This window comes from Pavona decussata, unplaced genomic scaffold, assembly GCF_977016875.1.
Source record: "Pavona decussata unplaced genomic scaffold, jaPavDecu1.1 SCAFFOLD_233, whole genome shotgun sequence".
Taxonomy (NCBI): domain Eukaryota; kingdom Metazoa; phylum Cnidaria; class Anthozoa; order Scleractinia; family Agariciidae; genus Pavona; species Pavona decussata.
In genome coordinates, this window is record NW_028145638.1 from 4,869,376 (window position 1) to 4,887,606 (window position 18,231).

Consider the following 18,231-nt stretch of genomic DNA (forward strand, 5'->3'; position numbering starts at 1 on the left):
ATCTGGCAGATGAAATGTGTGCAAGATTTTCCCGATAGCCCTATAATTTGTGGATAGAGTAGAAGCATATGTCAAATTTAAGTGTAGGATTGTGTGGAAAACTTGCCAAAAGCGTTGTTTGGAGTACATTTGCTCCGCTGGATAGTGACTTATCCAGTGGATAAAGTTATCCACTCTTTGAACAACTGGCGCCTGGACTGACTCTGCTCAATTTTGACTTTTATTCCAAAGAACAGTGATAATTTTTGTAGGAGTCAAAGTTGTGTAGCCAAAGAAGCTTTACGGAGATGCACCCTCAATCTCTGTAACACAGAATACAGACTCGTGTTAAGTTGACATGGGTGGAGAAGAAAGAAAAAGAGAAAAATCACAGTTGATGTTCTGGAAACCTTCCCACCGTGAAATTAAGTCTTACTGATTCGATTGACTGTCTTCTTACATGTATAGCCTCTAGATTTCTTGTTTTCGGTAAAATATGGAGGACTTTCCTGAAAACTATTGATACCACACAATGTTCAAGAGCCATTTTGTATTCCGATAACTCCGAGAACCTCTTATGAGGGACTTTTAGTAATCATTGCTGTATGTCCAGAAATGCATGCTAATGAGATCCATGAACTGTATGATAGACATCACAAGGTGTCTCCTAACCTAAATTCGTTAATACTAAAACACAAATAATTCTGTCAATAATGAAGTCATATGGAAATGACAAGAAGGTCTGTCTTATACAAAGTACCCAAATTCAGGGTTAGGTGCATTTCTGGACATGAGTGTCATTGCTTGTGTTTCTATCCCGGAATAAGGCCATCGAACGCACCTTAAATATTTAAGGGACTGACCCAACAATAACATAATTGTTTGCAATTCAGTTGAAAAGTGATACTGAACTTACAGTCGTTTAGCATTGCAACTGAGAAGTGGAGTGAAGGCTTAACAAAATTGTTTGAGTGTTCTTGAAGTACATATAATAGTATTAATTTTCCGTAATATATTTTGTTTGATTATTAGATGCGTGATATTAGACACGACAATTTGAATCAATTCATCGGTGCTTGTGTTGAGCCGGAAGTTTGTATCGTTATGCAGTACTGTTCCAGAGGAAGTCTACAGGTAAAAAGTTGTTACAAATACGCATAGCGCAAATTATATATTGACTTGTTGTGGTTGTAATCTAGTTGGTAATTTACATGTAAAAGGAATTGAAAAACCCTCCTTCATGATCATGGCATTATTATGGCGTGATACTGCGTGCCAGTGTTTGCAATAACCCATTGTAATGGGTGCTAATGTTCATGATTAAAAACGTGATCGTTGGATAATGCAAATCCAGAGTTTTAATTGGCTGAGTGGCCATGGTATATGAGCCATTATACCATGTCCAAGAAATAGCGACCATTAATTTGTTTTCTGGGTGTTCTTGCAAAGCGAAATCAGCAAGATCTAGCAATATTTCTTGGGTTTTTAATTATTCCACTCACGCTTGTTGGATATGAGATGATTATAGCCGACTCGGCGCTACGCACCTCGTTGTCTATCTATCATCTCACATCCAACAAGCGTGAGTGGAATAATTGTTAAGTAGCTACTTCAACACAGAGACAATGTCAGTTTACCGTTTGTCACATTACAAAGATTTAATGGTAGACAGGAAATAATCAAGAATGCTGTACACTGTGATTCAGTCTTTTGTTTGGTTAATCCTCTTTCTCTGGAGAGTGTGGGAGGGACGATTATGCCCCTATATAGCTATACAAAAAGGTATGGTTTTTGTTCCGTTTAGATAGGAGTTGATATGTGTAAGTAAAATAAGAACACTTGCACTGCTGATGAAGAAAGCTTTTCCTTAATAATTTTTTGAGCAAAAAGTAATGTTAACTTACAGTAAGTATAGCGTTGTAATTAAAATGAACGACTTGTTTCCCTCAGGATATTTTAGAAAATGAAGATGTGAAGTTGGATCACATGTTTATGGCGTCACTTATCGCAGACATAGTAAAGGTACATTTATCTTAACTGCTGTTTCATTCAGGCATTGTTACATGTAGGTCAGCAAAAAAGAACCTGTGACTATGAGGAACCTCTATTAAACTGTGGCGCAAAAGTGGCCATGGTTCAAGATCAGTTTGTTGAAATTGATTGAAGTCAGAAGTATTTCTGTTGAAGTGCAGTTGTATATTCCTCCTTAGAGGTGATTGCTTTATTCATTTGGCATTCCTATCCAGCGTTGTGTTTTATAAACATAAGGCCTGTGGTTGAATCATTTTGTGTGACCGTTCAGACAAACGTTTCTGAGCAGTTCTTTCCGATATCCCTGTTCATTTTTCAACCAGAAATGTATGGTTTGCAAAGTTGCAAAACCTTGTCAAACCTGAAGCGGATGTGAAATTTTATAGTTTGTAACTTTAACCCACAACAAGATATTATATTTATAAGCAATTTAAGGAAAAGACCTCTGGTTAAATAAGTATTAATTTTTGCAAGTTTGTGATTGGCTGTTGTTGTTTTTCAGGGTATGGCATACATACACAGCACTGACGTTAAATCTCATGGAAATCTCAAATCTTCCAACTGCCTGGTGGACAGCCGCTGGGTGCTCAAAATCACAGACTACGGGCTCCCTTCTTTCAGAGCCAAAGTACAAAAGAATAGAGAAGATTATGCGTATTACCGAGGTAACAAAGCTGCGATTCTTTCGTCTTTATTTCCTCAAATAAGTAGCCGGGTACATATTTTAAAGTTTGGTCAAAAGGGTGGACTTTTTCAAAGGATGGATTAACGGATTTTTTGTTGTTGTTGTTGTTGTTGTTGTTGTTTTGTTTTTTTCAACGAACTGGAAGTTACATTTGCACAATCTTCATATGTAAAAAATTGACAAGATTATCCATGTAAACGCAAGCACATGGAGATCGAAATAACTGGAAGTGAGTTAACGGAGAAGAAAATGTTCTCCTATGTTGATGCCAGTGTAGTTGAAGTTTTTAAGAAATGTTATAAAAGTGATCATTTAAATAAAAACAGGCTTTTCTTGTCATATTCTTACTATTTAAGAAAGTGAGGGGAAGAGGCGCTTATTGGGGGAAATACAGTATTCTGTTTTCAGTTGGCCATTGAAAGGTTTAATGGAATAAGGGCGTAAGTGACGATTTGGCTTTTAAATCTAGACTTCGCTGAAAGAGTTCTGATATGGCTTACAGTCTGGTTGGTTGTTTCGTTATGACCACTTCCCTAAAGTGTGGACAGAACTCCATCTTTTTCCAAGGAGTATTATAGAGAAGATACCATTGTCGTAGTTATAATTATTCACTTTTCTGTGTTCTTCCGCTTTGTTTTAGACTTACTCTGGGTGGCTCCAGAGCTTGTGCGAATTCCCAATCGCCCTCCAAGAGGCACCCAGAAAGGTGATGTTTATAGCTTTGCTATAGTTTTACAAGAGTTCCACACCAGAGAAGGACCTTACAGCGCTAACTTCATGGAACCTAAAGGTTGGTTTATTCAAACGTTATCCTTGACTGTCTAACCTTTTCTCCGCCAACCACTGTCGCGATTTTCCTATTCCTAAACAAAAGATACCCAAAAATTGAATATTCTCTGGTTTCCTGGCCTATTTCAATGCCACTAAGCCAAAAAAGTTAAACTGATCCTTTGAGTTACTGCTTTACTTCTCTATGTTTCTACCTTTGTATTATCTTCTTTCTTTGTTAATATAGTGGTACTTGAGGGGGAAGCATTTCGGTTTACTGTAAAAACCGGTAAGGAAACATACACTGTATGTATGAAATCCTCGTTTTAGGTTGTAGGTTTATGGGTTTGTCTAACAACCAATAAAAGGAAGAAATAACAATTAATTAATTTTGATTAAAAAAAGAAAGTTGGTAGCGGGGCACCCAAAATAACTATGACGAGCTAAACTAGTTGGGTGCCCCTAAACGATTTACATTTAATTTGTTTGGTCACGAAGAAAAAAATAAATAAATAAATAAATAAATGACAAAGTGCGACAAGTACATACAAGTGATAACCTGCGATTACTGGGGCCCAATTTAGCATCGTTCTTATGTCCCAGTGAAACAAAAATTACATCTGTCTGCCTGATCGCTGGTTGGGTTTTAACATTAAATTATTCTGTATCGCTGAGAAGCGCAGCCATTTCTTGGCTCAGTTGTCAGTACTGCTGTCCCCAGATGAGACAAATCAAATTATTCTGTAGTTTGGTTTTTCTCTGCACTGAATAGGCCATTTTACAGTTGTGTGCTTAGTGTCCTGACCTTTTATTGGAAGCGAGGCTGGAGTTAACAATGTTTTGATACAAACTTCAGTGCTTTTTACACAATTGTAAAATGGGCTATTGTGATTTTATCTATGATTATAAAAGTCGTACTTTCTTGTGATGGGAACCGAAGATAATAAGTCCATAATTTCATGGAAAAAAATACATTAATTGAACCAAACATTTTTAATTCCATAGATATTGTCCGTAGAGTGAAAGATGCGGAGTTCCCGCCATTTCGGCCAACGGTAACAAATCTGATAGCTGGTTTGGAGGAGATCCGGGAGCTTATGAAACAGTGCTGGGTAGAGAATCCGGAGGAAAGACCGGACTTTCACGAGATTAAAAAGATTATGCACAAGGTTCTCGTCAACAATGGAATGTAAGTTGCCTCTTGAATATCTGGTGTGGGTTTCTCAAAAGTCGCAAAAAGTATTTGGGTCCCGAAAAACTACTTTACGGCACAATGTTTATTTCCAAGTATTGGCTTTTTCTAATTTTGAAAGTTACAAAGTTGAAAACTCTAGAAAATGAGGGAAGCACATTGCGCTAGTTTGTACGAAAAGCTACCACCAACCAATAGGAAACGGATTTAAAAAGAATACTTCTCGAAACCAAAAACCCTTCGCATGTTTTAAGAAACACACTACTGGTCCGTACGTCCGTTCCTTTCCATAAAGCATTATGAGAGAGAACAACCAGAACTTCATATAATCAGTAATACAGCACTGCCTCATCACTAATATTTGAACACTCATCCCCCCTCCGCTCCCCCCTCAATGAACGAGGTTAAGTTGGGACATCATCATCATCATCATCATCATCATCATCATCATCATCATCTTTATTTAAAAACACGGTAAATACATCAGGCATTAACAATTTCATATAAGAGCTACAACTTATTACGAAAGACTATAATTTGTCTGTTGACCTTTCTTGTCTTCTGTTTGCTTTCTAATCTTTGCTCACGTTCTTCTTCGAACCTTGTTAAATGTCTTGTCCTCGCTGTTTACTCAACAGGAAAACCAACATCTTTGATAACATTGTTTACATGATGGAGAAGTACGCAGACAACTTGGAGGAGCTTGTGATGGAGAGAACTGGACAGTTGATCGAGGAGAAGAAGAAAACAGATGCTCTCTTGGAAAGAATGCTTCCCAGGTGTGCTTCTGTAACAACTGTCATGTTGGTGAATTCATGTAAAAAGCTTTTTTAATGGACCGTTTATGCAGGCGTTGTTTGATGTGATTTTACCAGCAATTGTATGTGCAGCTTTTAAGTCGCGTCGGTGAACTCCCAGCGATTCCTCATGATTTTACGGAGATTTAACGGTGATTTTAAAATGTTACGCAGCGAAGGAAGCAGTAGAAATTAAAACTGTCAGAGATTCCTTGAGGGTGCCAAAAGACGGCCTTTTTACTCTCATCGCATTTGCTCTGCGCCCGTCCGATCAAAATGGCTATAAGAGTGCCGTGAAGTCAAACCAGAATCATCGGTAGCTTAGACTGAAATAGCTGCTACTGCGGAAACGACCCTTAATCCCGAATGTCACTACCAATGCAAGGCAAGCACTCCAGGATAATTTTGTTTGTTGGAATAAGTTATCTGAAGGCTGGAAACATTTGTTTTTGCTTAGCTAGACAGGGAACTTTCATCAAATTTTTCGTGTGGACTTCTACCAAGTTGCGTTCACATATATCCATACACATCAAGAATGAGTAGATAGATAGTAGATAGACACTGAGAAAGAGCTGTGGGACGCATTAAATAGAGTTCGTCAAATACGTAAACTAAGTTTCCCACTCCACGTAGTATTTACGCATGTATCTACTGTCTATAGTTTGAAAACGCATGGGCATATAAGTCACACCTTTATTTACGCGCTTTGCAGACCTGTTGCCGAGCAGCTCAAGAAAGGACAGACGGTTGAAGCAGAAAGTTTCCATGAGGTTTCAATCTACTTCAGTGATATTGTGGGATTCACCAGCCTGTCGTCGGGAAGTACACCAATGCAGGTACAGATCAAAACAACCAGTTCTCCTTTTCTTTGCTTTACATTTATAGTTTTCTTTGCAGAAATTTGGCATTATACTTAGTGCATGTTGAAACGTTGTAGAAGCGCAAAGAGATTTGCATGGCTGGCATTTCTTTCCTACCTTTCTTTATAGCGTATCATTAATTAAACCCTAACTTGGTTCACAACTGTACCAATTAACATTTTGTCAGACTAACGCGAATGTATTTACTTTTCTATCACTTCTTTTCGGAAAGTGTTTTCATCCCTTTATATGCTTTCCCCGGATATAAGGTCTCTCTTCAACAAAGCAAAGCCTAGAGGTTTATTTCTTAGCTATCCATTTTTGTCTCCTTTTCTGAGCTCCCATACATTTTTATCTTCTTAGTTGTTCCAGGGAGTCGGTACCCGTTAATTAATATTCTTTTGTAAATTAACCTTAACTTTTATTATGGGTACAATGAATTGTTGTTGTTGTTGCAATGACTTTCACCAGTGACTGCACCGTCGTCTGCTTTTAAGCGTATGGTTCGGCGCATTGCGGATATAAGGGTGGCATCCAAGAAGTAGTAGCAATGAAAGAAGAAAATGTGTCTTCAATCTCAGTTATGTCTTTGCTGCTTATTGATGAGAACTAGAACGTATACTGACCCCACTCGTGTTGGTTTGCAGGTTGTCACCCTTCTCAATGATCTTTACACGTTGTTTGATGACATCATCAAGGAGTATGACGTGTACAAAGTAAGCAAATACTTTTAGTTAACCTTTAACCCGAACAGTGATCAATATCAAATTTCTCCTGAGGTCTTGAGAATTAAGGATATGATCACCCAAGGTGAATTTTCTTGATTTTTTAATAACTTCTCCTCAGTACTTTTCTAAGAAAAGTATGGGGACAAGATAGGAGAATTTGTTCTTTGATAACTTGTGAGATCTTAGTGACTGTGCTCAACACCTTGTTTCAGTTCAGGTGATCTCGTCACAGGCCAGTGGCGTGAAGCCATTTGCCTTGTCTCCTACACCCCCTCGTATGAATAGTAGGGGACGTTAAAGAACGCTCATCGCTGTTTGAAAAAAGTGGAAGACGTAGTTCATTCATTCACTTTGCATGTCATGGGTTGGGTGGGTAACAATAAGATTGAAACTCGACTGATACCAGCAGCCAAAGGTGCCTTCTGTATAGTGACGTCAAAAGAGACAATATACAATGGACATGCCAGGGAGGGGGGTGGAGGTAATTAATGGTACTACTAGTTGCTTCGTGCTACAGAAAACGCAGTTTGGCTTCGTCCTTCTGGCTTTCTCAATCAATTCGATTCGACAAAACTCTTTTGTGTTTCTGTTCAGGTGGAGACAATTGGTGACGCCTACATGGTTGTATCAGGCTTGCCAATCAGGAACGGCCATGAACATGCTGGTGAGATTTCCCGGATGGCGCTACATCTGGTCGAGGCTGTGAAGTCAGATTTCAAAGTTCGTCACCAGCCGGATCATCAGCTGAAGCTTAGAGTTGGACTTCACAGCGGTAACTACTAAAACAATAGGGCCATTTTCATGATTCTGTCATTTGACTACAACTGCCAGACTCCTTCAGTTTTTTGTTTTCTCATGCTAATTAGAACTGTTGTTCTTAATTCCCCACTGAGTGTGCAAAATTTGGATTTGAAGTAGAAAGCGAAACAAATTTCGGTAGTTGTAGTCAAATGACAGAATCATGAAAATGGCCCATTTGTTTTTTTCACCTCAATCGTTTACTAAGGTAACCAAAATTTTGTTTAATTCCAATTTGGGGCGATTAAAAATCGATTAGCACCGAAGAAAAGAAATTGCCTGTTTCTTTATTTGAGTGGCACACTCCAGGAATTCATCTACAAACTCAAAAGTAGGAGCCAACTTGTACGGCATAATAAACAGTAGTACCACAGGAAGGTAATCAACCCAAGCGAATCTTGTGCTTGCCGTTTTCTCCCGGTATTGCTATTTTACCCTCTCGTTTTCTTTCTTTCCTTACGCTGTTTCCTTATCACAGGTCCCTGTGTGGCGGGTGTGGTTGGTAACACTATGCCTCGTTACTGTTTGTTTGGTGATACAGTCAACACTGCTTCAAGAATGGAGTCAAATGGAGAGGGTATGTACTTTTTTTTACCTCACTTACTGATGTGAAGGCCAACATTTGACTTAGCACTAATTGGGAAAATCTAACGACGTGTGTTTTTTCTTCAGCTCTACGAATCCACATCAGTGAAACAACAAAAGAAATTCTTGACAACCTCGGCGGCTTCGAAGTCGAAGAAAGAGGAGAAGTGTTTTTGAAAGTAAGTTAAGTTAGAGCTTGTTCCTTTCTGCTGAGACATCCCCCCGCTCCACCTCCCCCCCTCCCCCCCTCCCCTGCAAACACTCGCACACTGCTTAAGGTTACCCTTAAGGTAACTTTATTTAGACACGGTAAATCCTTCAGCAAATATGAGATATACATTCAGAGATAAAAGATAAAAGATAACCAAAATCATACCTAATTAAACTAACTAACCTAAACTACTGTTAACCATATTTGTTAACCATATCATACCCTATACCTTCAGAGGTGTCTCGCGTTTAAGCGATGTAGCGCGTCCAGTTTAAACTGTAGATACCTAAACCCCTATATCAAATTAAAACTTATAGAGCTGGCTATCAAACTAAACCAAGAATTTTGAAATAAAATGAATGCGAGCGTCCGAATTACCCTTTTGAAGCTACAGGTCAAAGCGAATTTTGTTTTTCGCTAATTTAATTTACTCCTCAGTTTCCGGACCCAAAGCGCTAAAAAAACATGTTTGCGTTTTGCCATATTCAATCGCAATGAAAAGGTATGGAGCATTTTCGAAATAGGATGAAAAAAATGTGGAGTGATCGTACAAAAATCGCTCTCGGAGAAAAAATACTTCGGAAGGAAAAATTCGCAGACACGTTTTTGTTGTTTATATGTTAAACTAGCTACTGTCCAAATTTGAAGGCAAACGAACAAATTCCTTTTGAGTTTTAGCTCTTTGAAATGGCTCCTCCTAGTGAAAAAATTTATTTGAGAAAACAGCGCTAAAAATTCGGCAATTCATTTTAATTCAAAATTCTTGGTTTAGTTTGATAGCCAGCTCTATAAGCTTTAATTTGATATAAGGGTTCAGGTATCTACAGTTTAAACCGGACGCGCTACGTCGCTTGGGCGCAAGACACCTCTGAGGACACCTCCGAAGGTATAGGGTAACCTTAAATGAGCCACGTTAGTTCATTTTCAGCAATTTTGAAAGACACTTTGGAAGAATCAAGTTGGAGTTTGTGACTCTGTGTCCAATCCGGCAGATGAAATGTGCCTGAAAAGTTAACCAGCCAGACCGAAATGAGACGGGGGAAGGGGTGGGAGGGGGATTAATGGAACCGGGATATTACATGAATCAGAAGGCTCTTCGATGACTTGGGGTAATACATTGTACTACTCTCTCCTTCATGGAATGCTAAACCCACTCCATCGTTTTGATTGGTTTTCTTAATGATTCGTTGGTACCGTCTTATACTCGTTAGAGAATGAATGAATGTAAAGTGCACTCGTTTGCCTGAAGAAACAACACGACACAATTCAGTGAAAAGGGCTCCTATGCACTTACCAATCAACCATCTTGCTTCCATTTCCTTTAAATTAGGTTTTCGTTTGTTTGCAGGGAAAAGGCACATGTAAGACATACTGGCTCATCAGTGCCGTGCCACAGCCAAGCATAAAAGTTCACAAGCACCTTCAACCCAATGGCCAGCCCCTTATGAACTATCTCAACACTCCTGGTCATCATTTTGGTTCCAACAGCTCGCTCAACATTAAAAGATCGGACTCCTTGCGGCGATCCGTGAAGAATGTGTCACCAAGCCCTATGAAGAAAGCTTGGCACAAAACAGTGCCAGATGAGGAATCAGCCGCGCTTCTTAATCAAACAACTGTTTGACCTTACAGGGATTTTCTCTTCCATCTTCAAGGTTCGTCACAATGTGATGCTGTCAGTTAGATGGTAACAAGGCAAGGACATGTTCAGGATGAATGCCCGGGGTATATTCAAGAATCCTCGGAGAGGGTCGAGGTTCTCCGAAATAATTGGCATATTACGGAATTCTTCGTGATGTCTCGGAGACTGTACGGATAGTCTCGGAAGTAGTCGGGATGACTCGGACGCTTATGGAAATGACCATGACTTTACCCACTAAGGTAGCTTCCGTAGTAGAGCGCTCATAGGTTCGTTAATCAAGGACATTGAGACTTTGAATTCGTGGAAGAGTATTAAAAAGGAGATCGTCGCTCGACTTGATTACTTTTAGTACGGCTTGATCTTTGAATTACCGAATCGTTGCAAAGTTTTGCAACGAGGGATATTGCGGACTTATATACTGCAGTACTAGAATTAGTGAGCTGTTCAACAGCGTTAATTTTCCCATTCGTGGTGTAATAGCAGTGTTTACTGTGTATTATATAGCAAATCCAGTCATTTTTTGCGGTGTGCTTTTCACCTATTTCCCAGTCCTCGCGGTCATGGTATCCTGCGAGAGACTGGTATCGATATACAAGCAGCGTAGCCAGTAGTATTTGTAAATCTATAAGCGGTTTATAATGTAGGCAATTCAGCAACAAACAGTTATACGAAACGTGTAGATAGGCTGTTTTTATTTGAGAGTTTTGGGTGAACAAGCATTTTCTCTCGTTTTATTTAGATTTTCCTGGTAAATAAGATGTATAATATAACCGCTTGCAAACCTTACTGATAAATGTAAATCACTGGTATTAAATGAATAGTTATTAATGTAGTACGCCGTGTGTATTTTTATCTGTGATACCATGGGCTAGTTTCTCTGAATGCTCGGTAACTTACCGGGCCAAATGTACATGAAAATCGTTATCAAAGAATCAGTATTCATTTGATTTTGAAAGCTAAATTTTAAAATATTTCTAATTTCAAGTCATGTATTTGCAAGTTTACACTAAAAATTCAACACTTTTGTGAAAAAACAAACAAAACTTATCGCGCCCGGGGAGTTGTCGAGATTTTGGTGAAATGGACCTTAACACACGAGATTAAAGGTGCGTTCGATTGACCCTATTCCGGAATAGGAATACGTACAACGATAACAAGAAATTCCTCGTAAGTGGCTTTTGGAGTTACTGGAGTACGAAATGGCTCTTAAATTATCATTTGTCGGCAAATGTTTGCAGAAATGTGTTCCCAAATTATTATTTATAGCTATTCCTCTTACTTTTATTCCGGATACGGTCAATCGAACGCAACCCAAGATTTTTTTTTTTTTTTTTTTTCGTATCTAGAACAGAAATTCAATAGACACTGGGATGACCCTCTACACCTTCAAATGGAATAAAACTGGATACGAGATGTTTATTTTGTTATGAACATAAGACTGCCTGGTCGCGTGATTCACAGAAGACTCCCGCTACCTCAATCAGAAGCGGGATTTATAATTGCCCGTAGGAGATGATAACTGTGCTACAGTATCTAAGGTGACCGAATCTCTTTGAGGTAGCGAAAGATCTACTGTTAGTATGTTTAGAACTATCAGTGTTTTTATTTGATAAAAAAATGCTGTCCAAATGTTTTCTCGTTTGAAACAAACTAATAACCAGCTCTTATGGTGTTCATTGTGTGGTTTATCCCAACAACAACAACAATACTTCATTCCACCCCATTATAATTACAATATCCCAGTCATACCATGCTGATCTTGTAAATAACATCACTGGCTATGATAGGGAATTGTGTTCATTTGACGCAGAAGTCGCAGCAGCTGACCCGCATGTGTAAAGCCCCTTGTTTGGGGTGCGGTTGGGGGCGGAGGGAAAGTGGTAAGAAAATCTCTCCGTTTGCACATGGGATTTAAGTTCGTTCAGCGACTAAAAGGTCCCCCATACGAATCCGTTTCCATTTGAAAACGCAAGTTTTTTCCGTTTTAAAAAATTTGTCTGTCCATACGTAGCGTTTTTGAATCGTATTTGCACGTACCCGTTTTCGTTTGAAAACGCAAGATTTTTTTTCCGTTTTTGCCTGCCGTGAACACGAATCCGATGAAAACGGTCACGGCAATTTTTTTTGAAAGCGATAACGTCCTGAGGTTGAATTCAACGGTGATCGTTTCGAAATGTTCTGTTTTCATCGGATGAGTGAAAACGAAAAGAAGAACTTGCGTTTACGTAGGTAATCACATGATTTTTCGAGTCAATTTGGAAGAAGTCATTACGAGTAAAAGTTTCAAAGGCAACAAAAATGCACGCGTCCATTGTGCTCGTTGAAAAATTTACAATAATTTGCTTACTTATGCCAAATTACATGAGAAAATCATGTGACTACTTGTTAATAATTCAGTAACAAAAATTTGATCAAATCTGACACCCTTAGGAAAATAATTCATAAATGGAATTAAACCGCGCGAGCATTTCATTGGGTTCCTGGAAACGCGGTATAAACAACATACCATAATTTCTGCGTTCAACCGCTCACAAATGATTTCTTCACTCAAACAGCAGTTGCAGAAGAAACGTTATGTTCAAAACGAGCAATATAGCTTTGGTTTATTTAACCTGGCTAGAAATTGAATCAATAATGATTCGGTCAATGCCTAATTTCAATGTTTCTGGGGACTTTTGCGGTCCGAAGTTAAAAGAAACCTGACGGTTAAAGTTGCGGAAAGTGTAGTAATCCTCAACGATGTGGCGTGCGTTCTCTTTGAAGACTTTCACCGAGCATCACTCTACCCATACAGCGAACATCCGTGGCTGAAACTCACGGTTTTTGGCATTTTAATACCCCACCTTGTCGAGTCTTAATCGCGCCTTCCTTAAACTCGACAAATTCAACGCTGTCAAGACGTCTTCAAGTTCAACAGCAACTCGAAGTCTTCTAACTTCATATCATGGCCGCTCCTGATGTCGTTAATCTCCGGAGTCCAAAACACAGGGTAAGTAGCCACCATCCTGTGTTGATAAGAGTTGTTGGCTCGCTGTGGCCAAATTTGTTGGCTGTCCAGAATGTTTCTTCTTTCTTCTTTTCCGAGACTTCGCACTTTATTAGGCCTTTCCTCCGACCGACTTGACGTGAACTGTTTCTCCCGTACAATTGAGCCAGAGTAAAGCTAAGTATGAGTTGCCCTTTTCTTTCAAATGGCGGTCGAGGGAAAAGTCACCATGTAAATTTGGAGCCTTAAAAAGTCCAATTCGCTCATATTGGTTATTTCAAATTTTCTTTTTTTTTCAAGAACAATAAGGGAATGGAATATTCTTACAGAGAATGTAGTTAAAGCTCCATCCTATGCAGATTTTGCTGCCCTTGTTTCAGTATTGTAAAAGTCCAGCTGGTCATGTATTATTGTTATTTATTTATTTATGTCTGTATTTATTTATTTATTTATTTATTTATTTTTAAACCCTTTGACCGCCGACAATAAGCAAGAATCATCTTAATGATGGAGGCGAATAAATTTGGTAAATGGATGTTATATTATCTGACTATGCGAAGAATTTCCGGTTCATAATGGCCTCCATTTTCGACAACGGCACAAACTCTTGCATTTCTTAATTATCCCCCTAGCTGCTTTCGTTATACCACTGCAAATATTGTCATTACTTGTATGTTTGTTCTTTTTTACTGTACTCGTAGTTGTTTAATCATCCGCATTTTCAAATCTCTAGTAATCTCTGGTTCAAATAGTGGGGAGCTTGCCCAGTTCCTGGGCATTTCTCTGTCTTTTATCTCGGTTCGTTTTGCGGTTACGTCATCGAAACGAGTTAATCAAGAGGGCCTGGGAGAAAGCCTTACAGGGAATAGGCAAGTGGGAAGCGGCACAAAGTAAATTGCGATGCCTGTGTAACAAGAACGAGGAGCTGCAAAACGAGGAGAGACTGGAGCTCCCCATTCAACATTTTCTGGAACTTGAAAAACTTAAAAAAATAGAAAAAACGAAAAAAATTCAAGTTCTCAAGAGGATGTTATAGGTAAAAGTCGTGCTGGCAACTTGTGATTTGTTTTTGCAACAAGCTAGCTAGTTGAACGAAAAATTGTTAGTGTGGTAGGGCATTATTAAATGGGAGACGAGAAGTCGCTTCGCGGGGAGTTAACCCTTGGAAAAATTTCATACTGTTAGTGCTATGCAAATCAAAATGTAATTCAGTTTTGATGTTGGGCGGATATGTTGTTTTAGAATGGAAAAGGTGTTGTGTTACAATTTTTCGCCGCCAAGATATTAAGGGAAAGTAAATTTTATACGAAAGGTTTTGGGTTACGAAATAACAAAATTAGAAAACATTGCGCAAAATAAACACAAGAAGATGAAAGATTCATTTGCTAATGCAAAAACATATTGGCTAAATTCCAGCTCAAAATCAGGACAATCTGAGCAACCAATTCATCCGCGAACATTGAAAATCAATGAAAACTCGACACTTTTTTTAAATATTATTACCACCTACGTATTAACGTTTGAAAAATGTTATTTTACCTGCACTTGAAGTGTGGTTTTCAGTCCCATCAGCTCCATTTTTAAAGTTACAAATACGATGCTGTGGTAAAATGAGACGCATCGCTTAATCTGCTTTTCCCTCCGCTGTTCCACTGTACGTAAGCTATTTTTTTGTCATGTTTCTCGCTTCAGTTATCGTGTTGTGAACTTCAGTCAGACCGTGATAGAGCGTGCTCCAGTTAAGCTTTAATTCTGTCATAAGTTCGCTCCGTGGTACGAACAGTGAATACAAGCTTGTTCAAGTTCTACACCTGCATTGGAAGACCTTCTATTTGTAAAATAATAGCTTTCATTCGCTTCAGACAATGATTATAACCAAGAGAAAATATTGTTATAATAAAACTTTGCGAAACTGCGCATGTTCAATATTTCAGAGCCGATAACTGATTAGAGCAATATGTTTCCCATAGACCTTTTTCATAAATAGCAGCCGATTTATTTTTCTTTTCAATACATGTTAATTAGCTCTACTAACCTCATTTCAGAGTAAAAATTCTTTTGAATTTTGCACATGCTGACGAGGCTAGTAGGGCTAATTTTTATGAAAACAAAAGAATAATTTATCAGCCGCCATTTATGAAAAAGGTCTATGATCCAGAAATTGTGCTTTTTCTTCTTCTTCGGAGCAATGGGAAGGGAATATTCACTCAGCGTTTGTTAAGATCGCAGCAACATATCATCGCAAGGTATTTTTGCACCCTTTCATTTCGTTATGTGATCGACACTTGTTCTCTTTTGCGTCACTCTGTTTTCGTCTTGGCTTTCTTTCTTTCACTTTGTTGATGTTGTTGGAATTGTTGCTGTTATTGTGATCGGGCTAAATGTGTATCAAATGTTTTTAACCAACCCGGCGCGTTGCTTATTGAATTTCCGCAGGAAGCAGAGGAAATATTAGACGTCTGCTTGCAGGCGGGCTAGGCCCCCGCAGCAATAATTTTCAAATACAGTTAAATGTAAAATCTAAGACTGCAAGACACAACCGACTTATTCCCATATCGTGATAAAACACCGAAGGTTTTTGAATGTTCATCAAAGAATGTTCGGCGTTTTGTTATAACCAGTTGTCTCAACAAGCGAAAGTGTTCATATGCCCATCACTCACTTTTCGTTTTTGAAAAAGACCAATTTTCTTTTATCTTCCTGTTGCAGCTTTTGCCTTTATTTGCATGGAAATTAGCTCTCGTTGACTGTAGGGGGTCGGGAAGTTGGACCTTAACCGTATAAAAATAAAATTGTTATGTGATTATTTTACATCCAACATTGAACCCTTTTCTCCGACAAGCCGTGTTTAAATTCAAATATTTTGTCAACTGGTAGAGTAACAGACGTACTCACAACAAGGATTTCACAGAACAGATCCTCGGCTATTTAAAACCTGTTTGCAACTTTTACTGCTTGGAATCAAAACGCTTAACAAAATCGTCGCTAAAAAATTAAACTGCTTTATAAGGCTCGTCGAATTGATTGCCTGCTTCAAAAAACAACAAACAAGAAAAGTTTTCGCGTTGACGTGGCGCTTCGAGGATACGGAGGTAAGCAATACTTCTTACAATTATGCTACCTTGCACTCCATCGAGTCACTGCTCGGCTGTGCCGTAATCCTGCATCATGTCACGCTGCGCTAGCTTTTCACCTGTTCTTACGCCTAATATGTGCGCTTCTACTACAGCAGATCGCGTGCAGTTTTGAACAACAGTCGGTCTACTGTCGTGTTAAGTCAAAAGAAAGTGTTTGGTATGACACGTGACTAAGACGTACTAAATTAGAACAAGGCTTTAACTTTTTCTAAGCTAAAAGTTATGATTGTTGCTATGGCTACTTTTTCTATCCTACTATACGATCGAACCTCCATGTGCGAGCACCTCTCGTAAGCGACCACCTATCCAAAACAACAAATTTTTCCCGGCCAAAGCCCTATAGTTGGAACCTCTCGTAAGCGACCGCCGGCGACCACTTTTTGAGGTGACGGCTTTATAATTTTCTATCGTTTTTGACCTCTTGTAAGCGGCCACTTGACACATGGTGTGATCTTCATGTCCTCTGTATGTACTACGTTACTCAGAGTTCACGAGGACATTTTAATGACAACCTAGCAGTTCTCGTTTTGTAACTAGGAAACTGTATGCAATGAATTCTCTTCTAATAAGGAGATGTGTCAAGACCTGTTCTTGGAAGAGACCCCCTCTGGTTCGGCTCTCGTAAGCGACCACTAAATCTTGGCATTTTTGGTGGTCGCTTACGGAAGGTTCGATTTTAATGAGTCCTATAGCTTTCTGTGGATCAAATAGTAAAGTGCTAGTGTAGGCAGGACAAAAACAAAGGATTTTAGTAGTACTTTGCTGAGCCGCTGATCTGGCAATATTTCTTGGTTGTTTTTAATAACACAATTATTCCACTCTCGCTTATTGAATATTTTGGATTTTTTTCTGACTCGTCGGCCTTTCAGTCACTCAGCCATCAGAAACCGGTAAGTTATCAGATTTCTTGCTTCATTTGCTTACGTGCAGTATCGAAAACGCCGATACTGCTCACAACAAGAATCGATTACTTTCCAACTCACCAAGATATCGCACGTGGTATCGATTAATTATTTTGGTATCGATATAGGCCCAACTTCACTCCCTCGTCACCTGTGTAAACACAAAAAAATCTGTTTGCAGCCCCTTCTTTACTTAAATATCGCGGACAAGTCAGAATAATAACTCAGACATTATTGATTTTTCTACGTCTGTCAATAGGTTTATTGCAGTACGTGGCGGAGATGGTCTTGGAAAGCACAACCCGGTAGGTTAGATTTGTTTTCTTTTTTGTCGGTTTTCGAAAAACTCTTCGCCGGATTTATTAAACATGTTTAGTTTGTCGAGTGTTCTCTTTTCATTCTAGCTACTTCGATTTAAGAATTTCTTCGCGTTATTCATTATTTCGCATATTTGACTAAATAAACCAATAGCTCCTTAGATGAGAACACGAAAAAAATCTGAAATTAATTTAAGCTTGAATGCGAAACATTGCCATTGTGCTGTCCAAAAGTGTTCATTTGAATAATTTTACTTTACCATTTCATGCACAGTCTTGAAAACTGGAACTTTGTTAGACGAAGCAAAGTCGCTGTTTGGCGTGAATAAAAGCAATAACTCACCGAGTCAATTAAGGTTGTGGGAAGATTTTGGGTACGCTGTGAACGTGGGTATAATTAAACATCGACACAAATTGATTGGTTCTTTTCTATTTAGCTATAGCTATCAACTCCTACTCACTCTCGGTAGAGAAGCGCCCTGTGTAAATGATCTTGACAGCGATAAGCGCTGAAATGTTCGTGGGATTGTGCTCGGGGAGTTTTCTTTACTTATTGGTCGAAAAAGTGTCGAGCTTCTAGCCGACATTTGAAAAACCGATACGCATGATCAGC

The 18,231-nt window shown here is 38.9% G+C and overlaps 2 protein-coding genes across 3 annotated transcripts in view; both read left to right on the forward strand.

Moving 5' to 3' along the window:
* The window catches only part of LOC146458541 (atrial natriuretic peptide receptor 1-like), a 51,135-nt gene extending 40,027 nt beyond the window's left edge, over positions 1 to 11,108 (forward strand). For both annotated transcript variants that reach the window (XM_085091022.1, XM_085091021.1), the window contains exons 13-24: positions 1,012 to 1,113; positions 1,930 to 2,001; positions 2,513 to 2,675; positions 3,336 to 3,485; positions 4,469 to 4,652; positions 5,294 to 5,434; positions 6,165 to 6,288; positions 6,960 to 7,028; positions 7,635 to 7,812; positions 8,317 to 8,415; positions 8,511 to 8,602; positions 9,983 to 11,108. In XM_085091022.1, coding sequence (XP_084947148.1) covers positions 1,012 to 1,113; positions 1,930 to 2,001; positions 2,513 to 2,675; positions 3,336 to 3,485; positions 4,469 to 4,652; positions 5,294 to 5,434; positions 6,165 to 6,288; positions 6,960 to 7,028; positions 7,635 to 7,812; positions 8,317 to 8,415; positions 8,511 to 8,602; positions 9,983 to 10,258 — 1,650 coding nt within the window. In that variant the 3' untranslated portion in view covers positions 10,259 to 11,108. The remainder of the gene's footprint in view (positions 1 to 1,011; positions 1,114 to 1,929; positions 2,002 to 2,512; positions 2,676 to 3,335; positions 3,486 to 4,468; positions 4,653 to 5,293; positions 5,435 to 6,164; positions 6,289 to 6,959; positions 7,029 to 7,634; positions 7,813 to 8,316; positions 8,416 to 8,510; positions 8,603 to 9,982) is intronic.
* Positions 11,109 to 17,573: 6,465 nt separating this feature from the next.
* Positions 17,574 to 18,231, forward strand: part of LOC146458542 (atrial natriuretic peptide receptor 1-like) — a 65,631-nt gene continuing 64,973 nt past the window's right edge. Inside the window, exon 1 of the mRNA XM_085091015.1 lies at positions 17,574 to 17,606. The gene's annotated coding sequence lies outside the window, so the exon portion shown is untranslated. The remainder of the gene's footprint in view (positions 17,607 to 18,231) is intronic.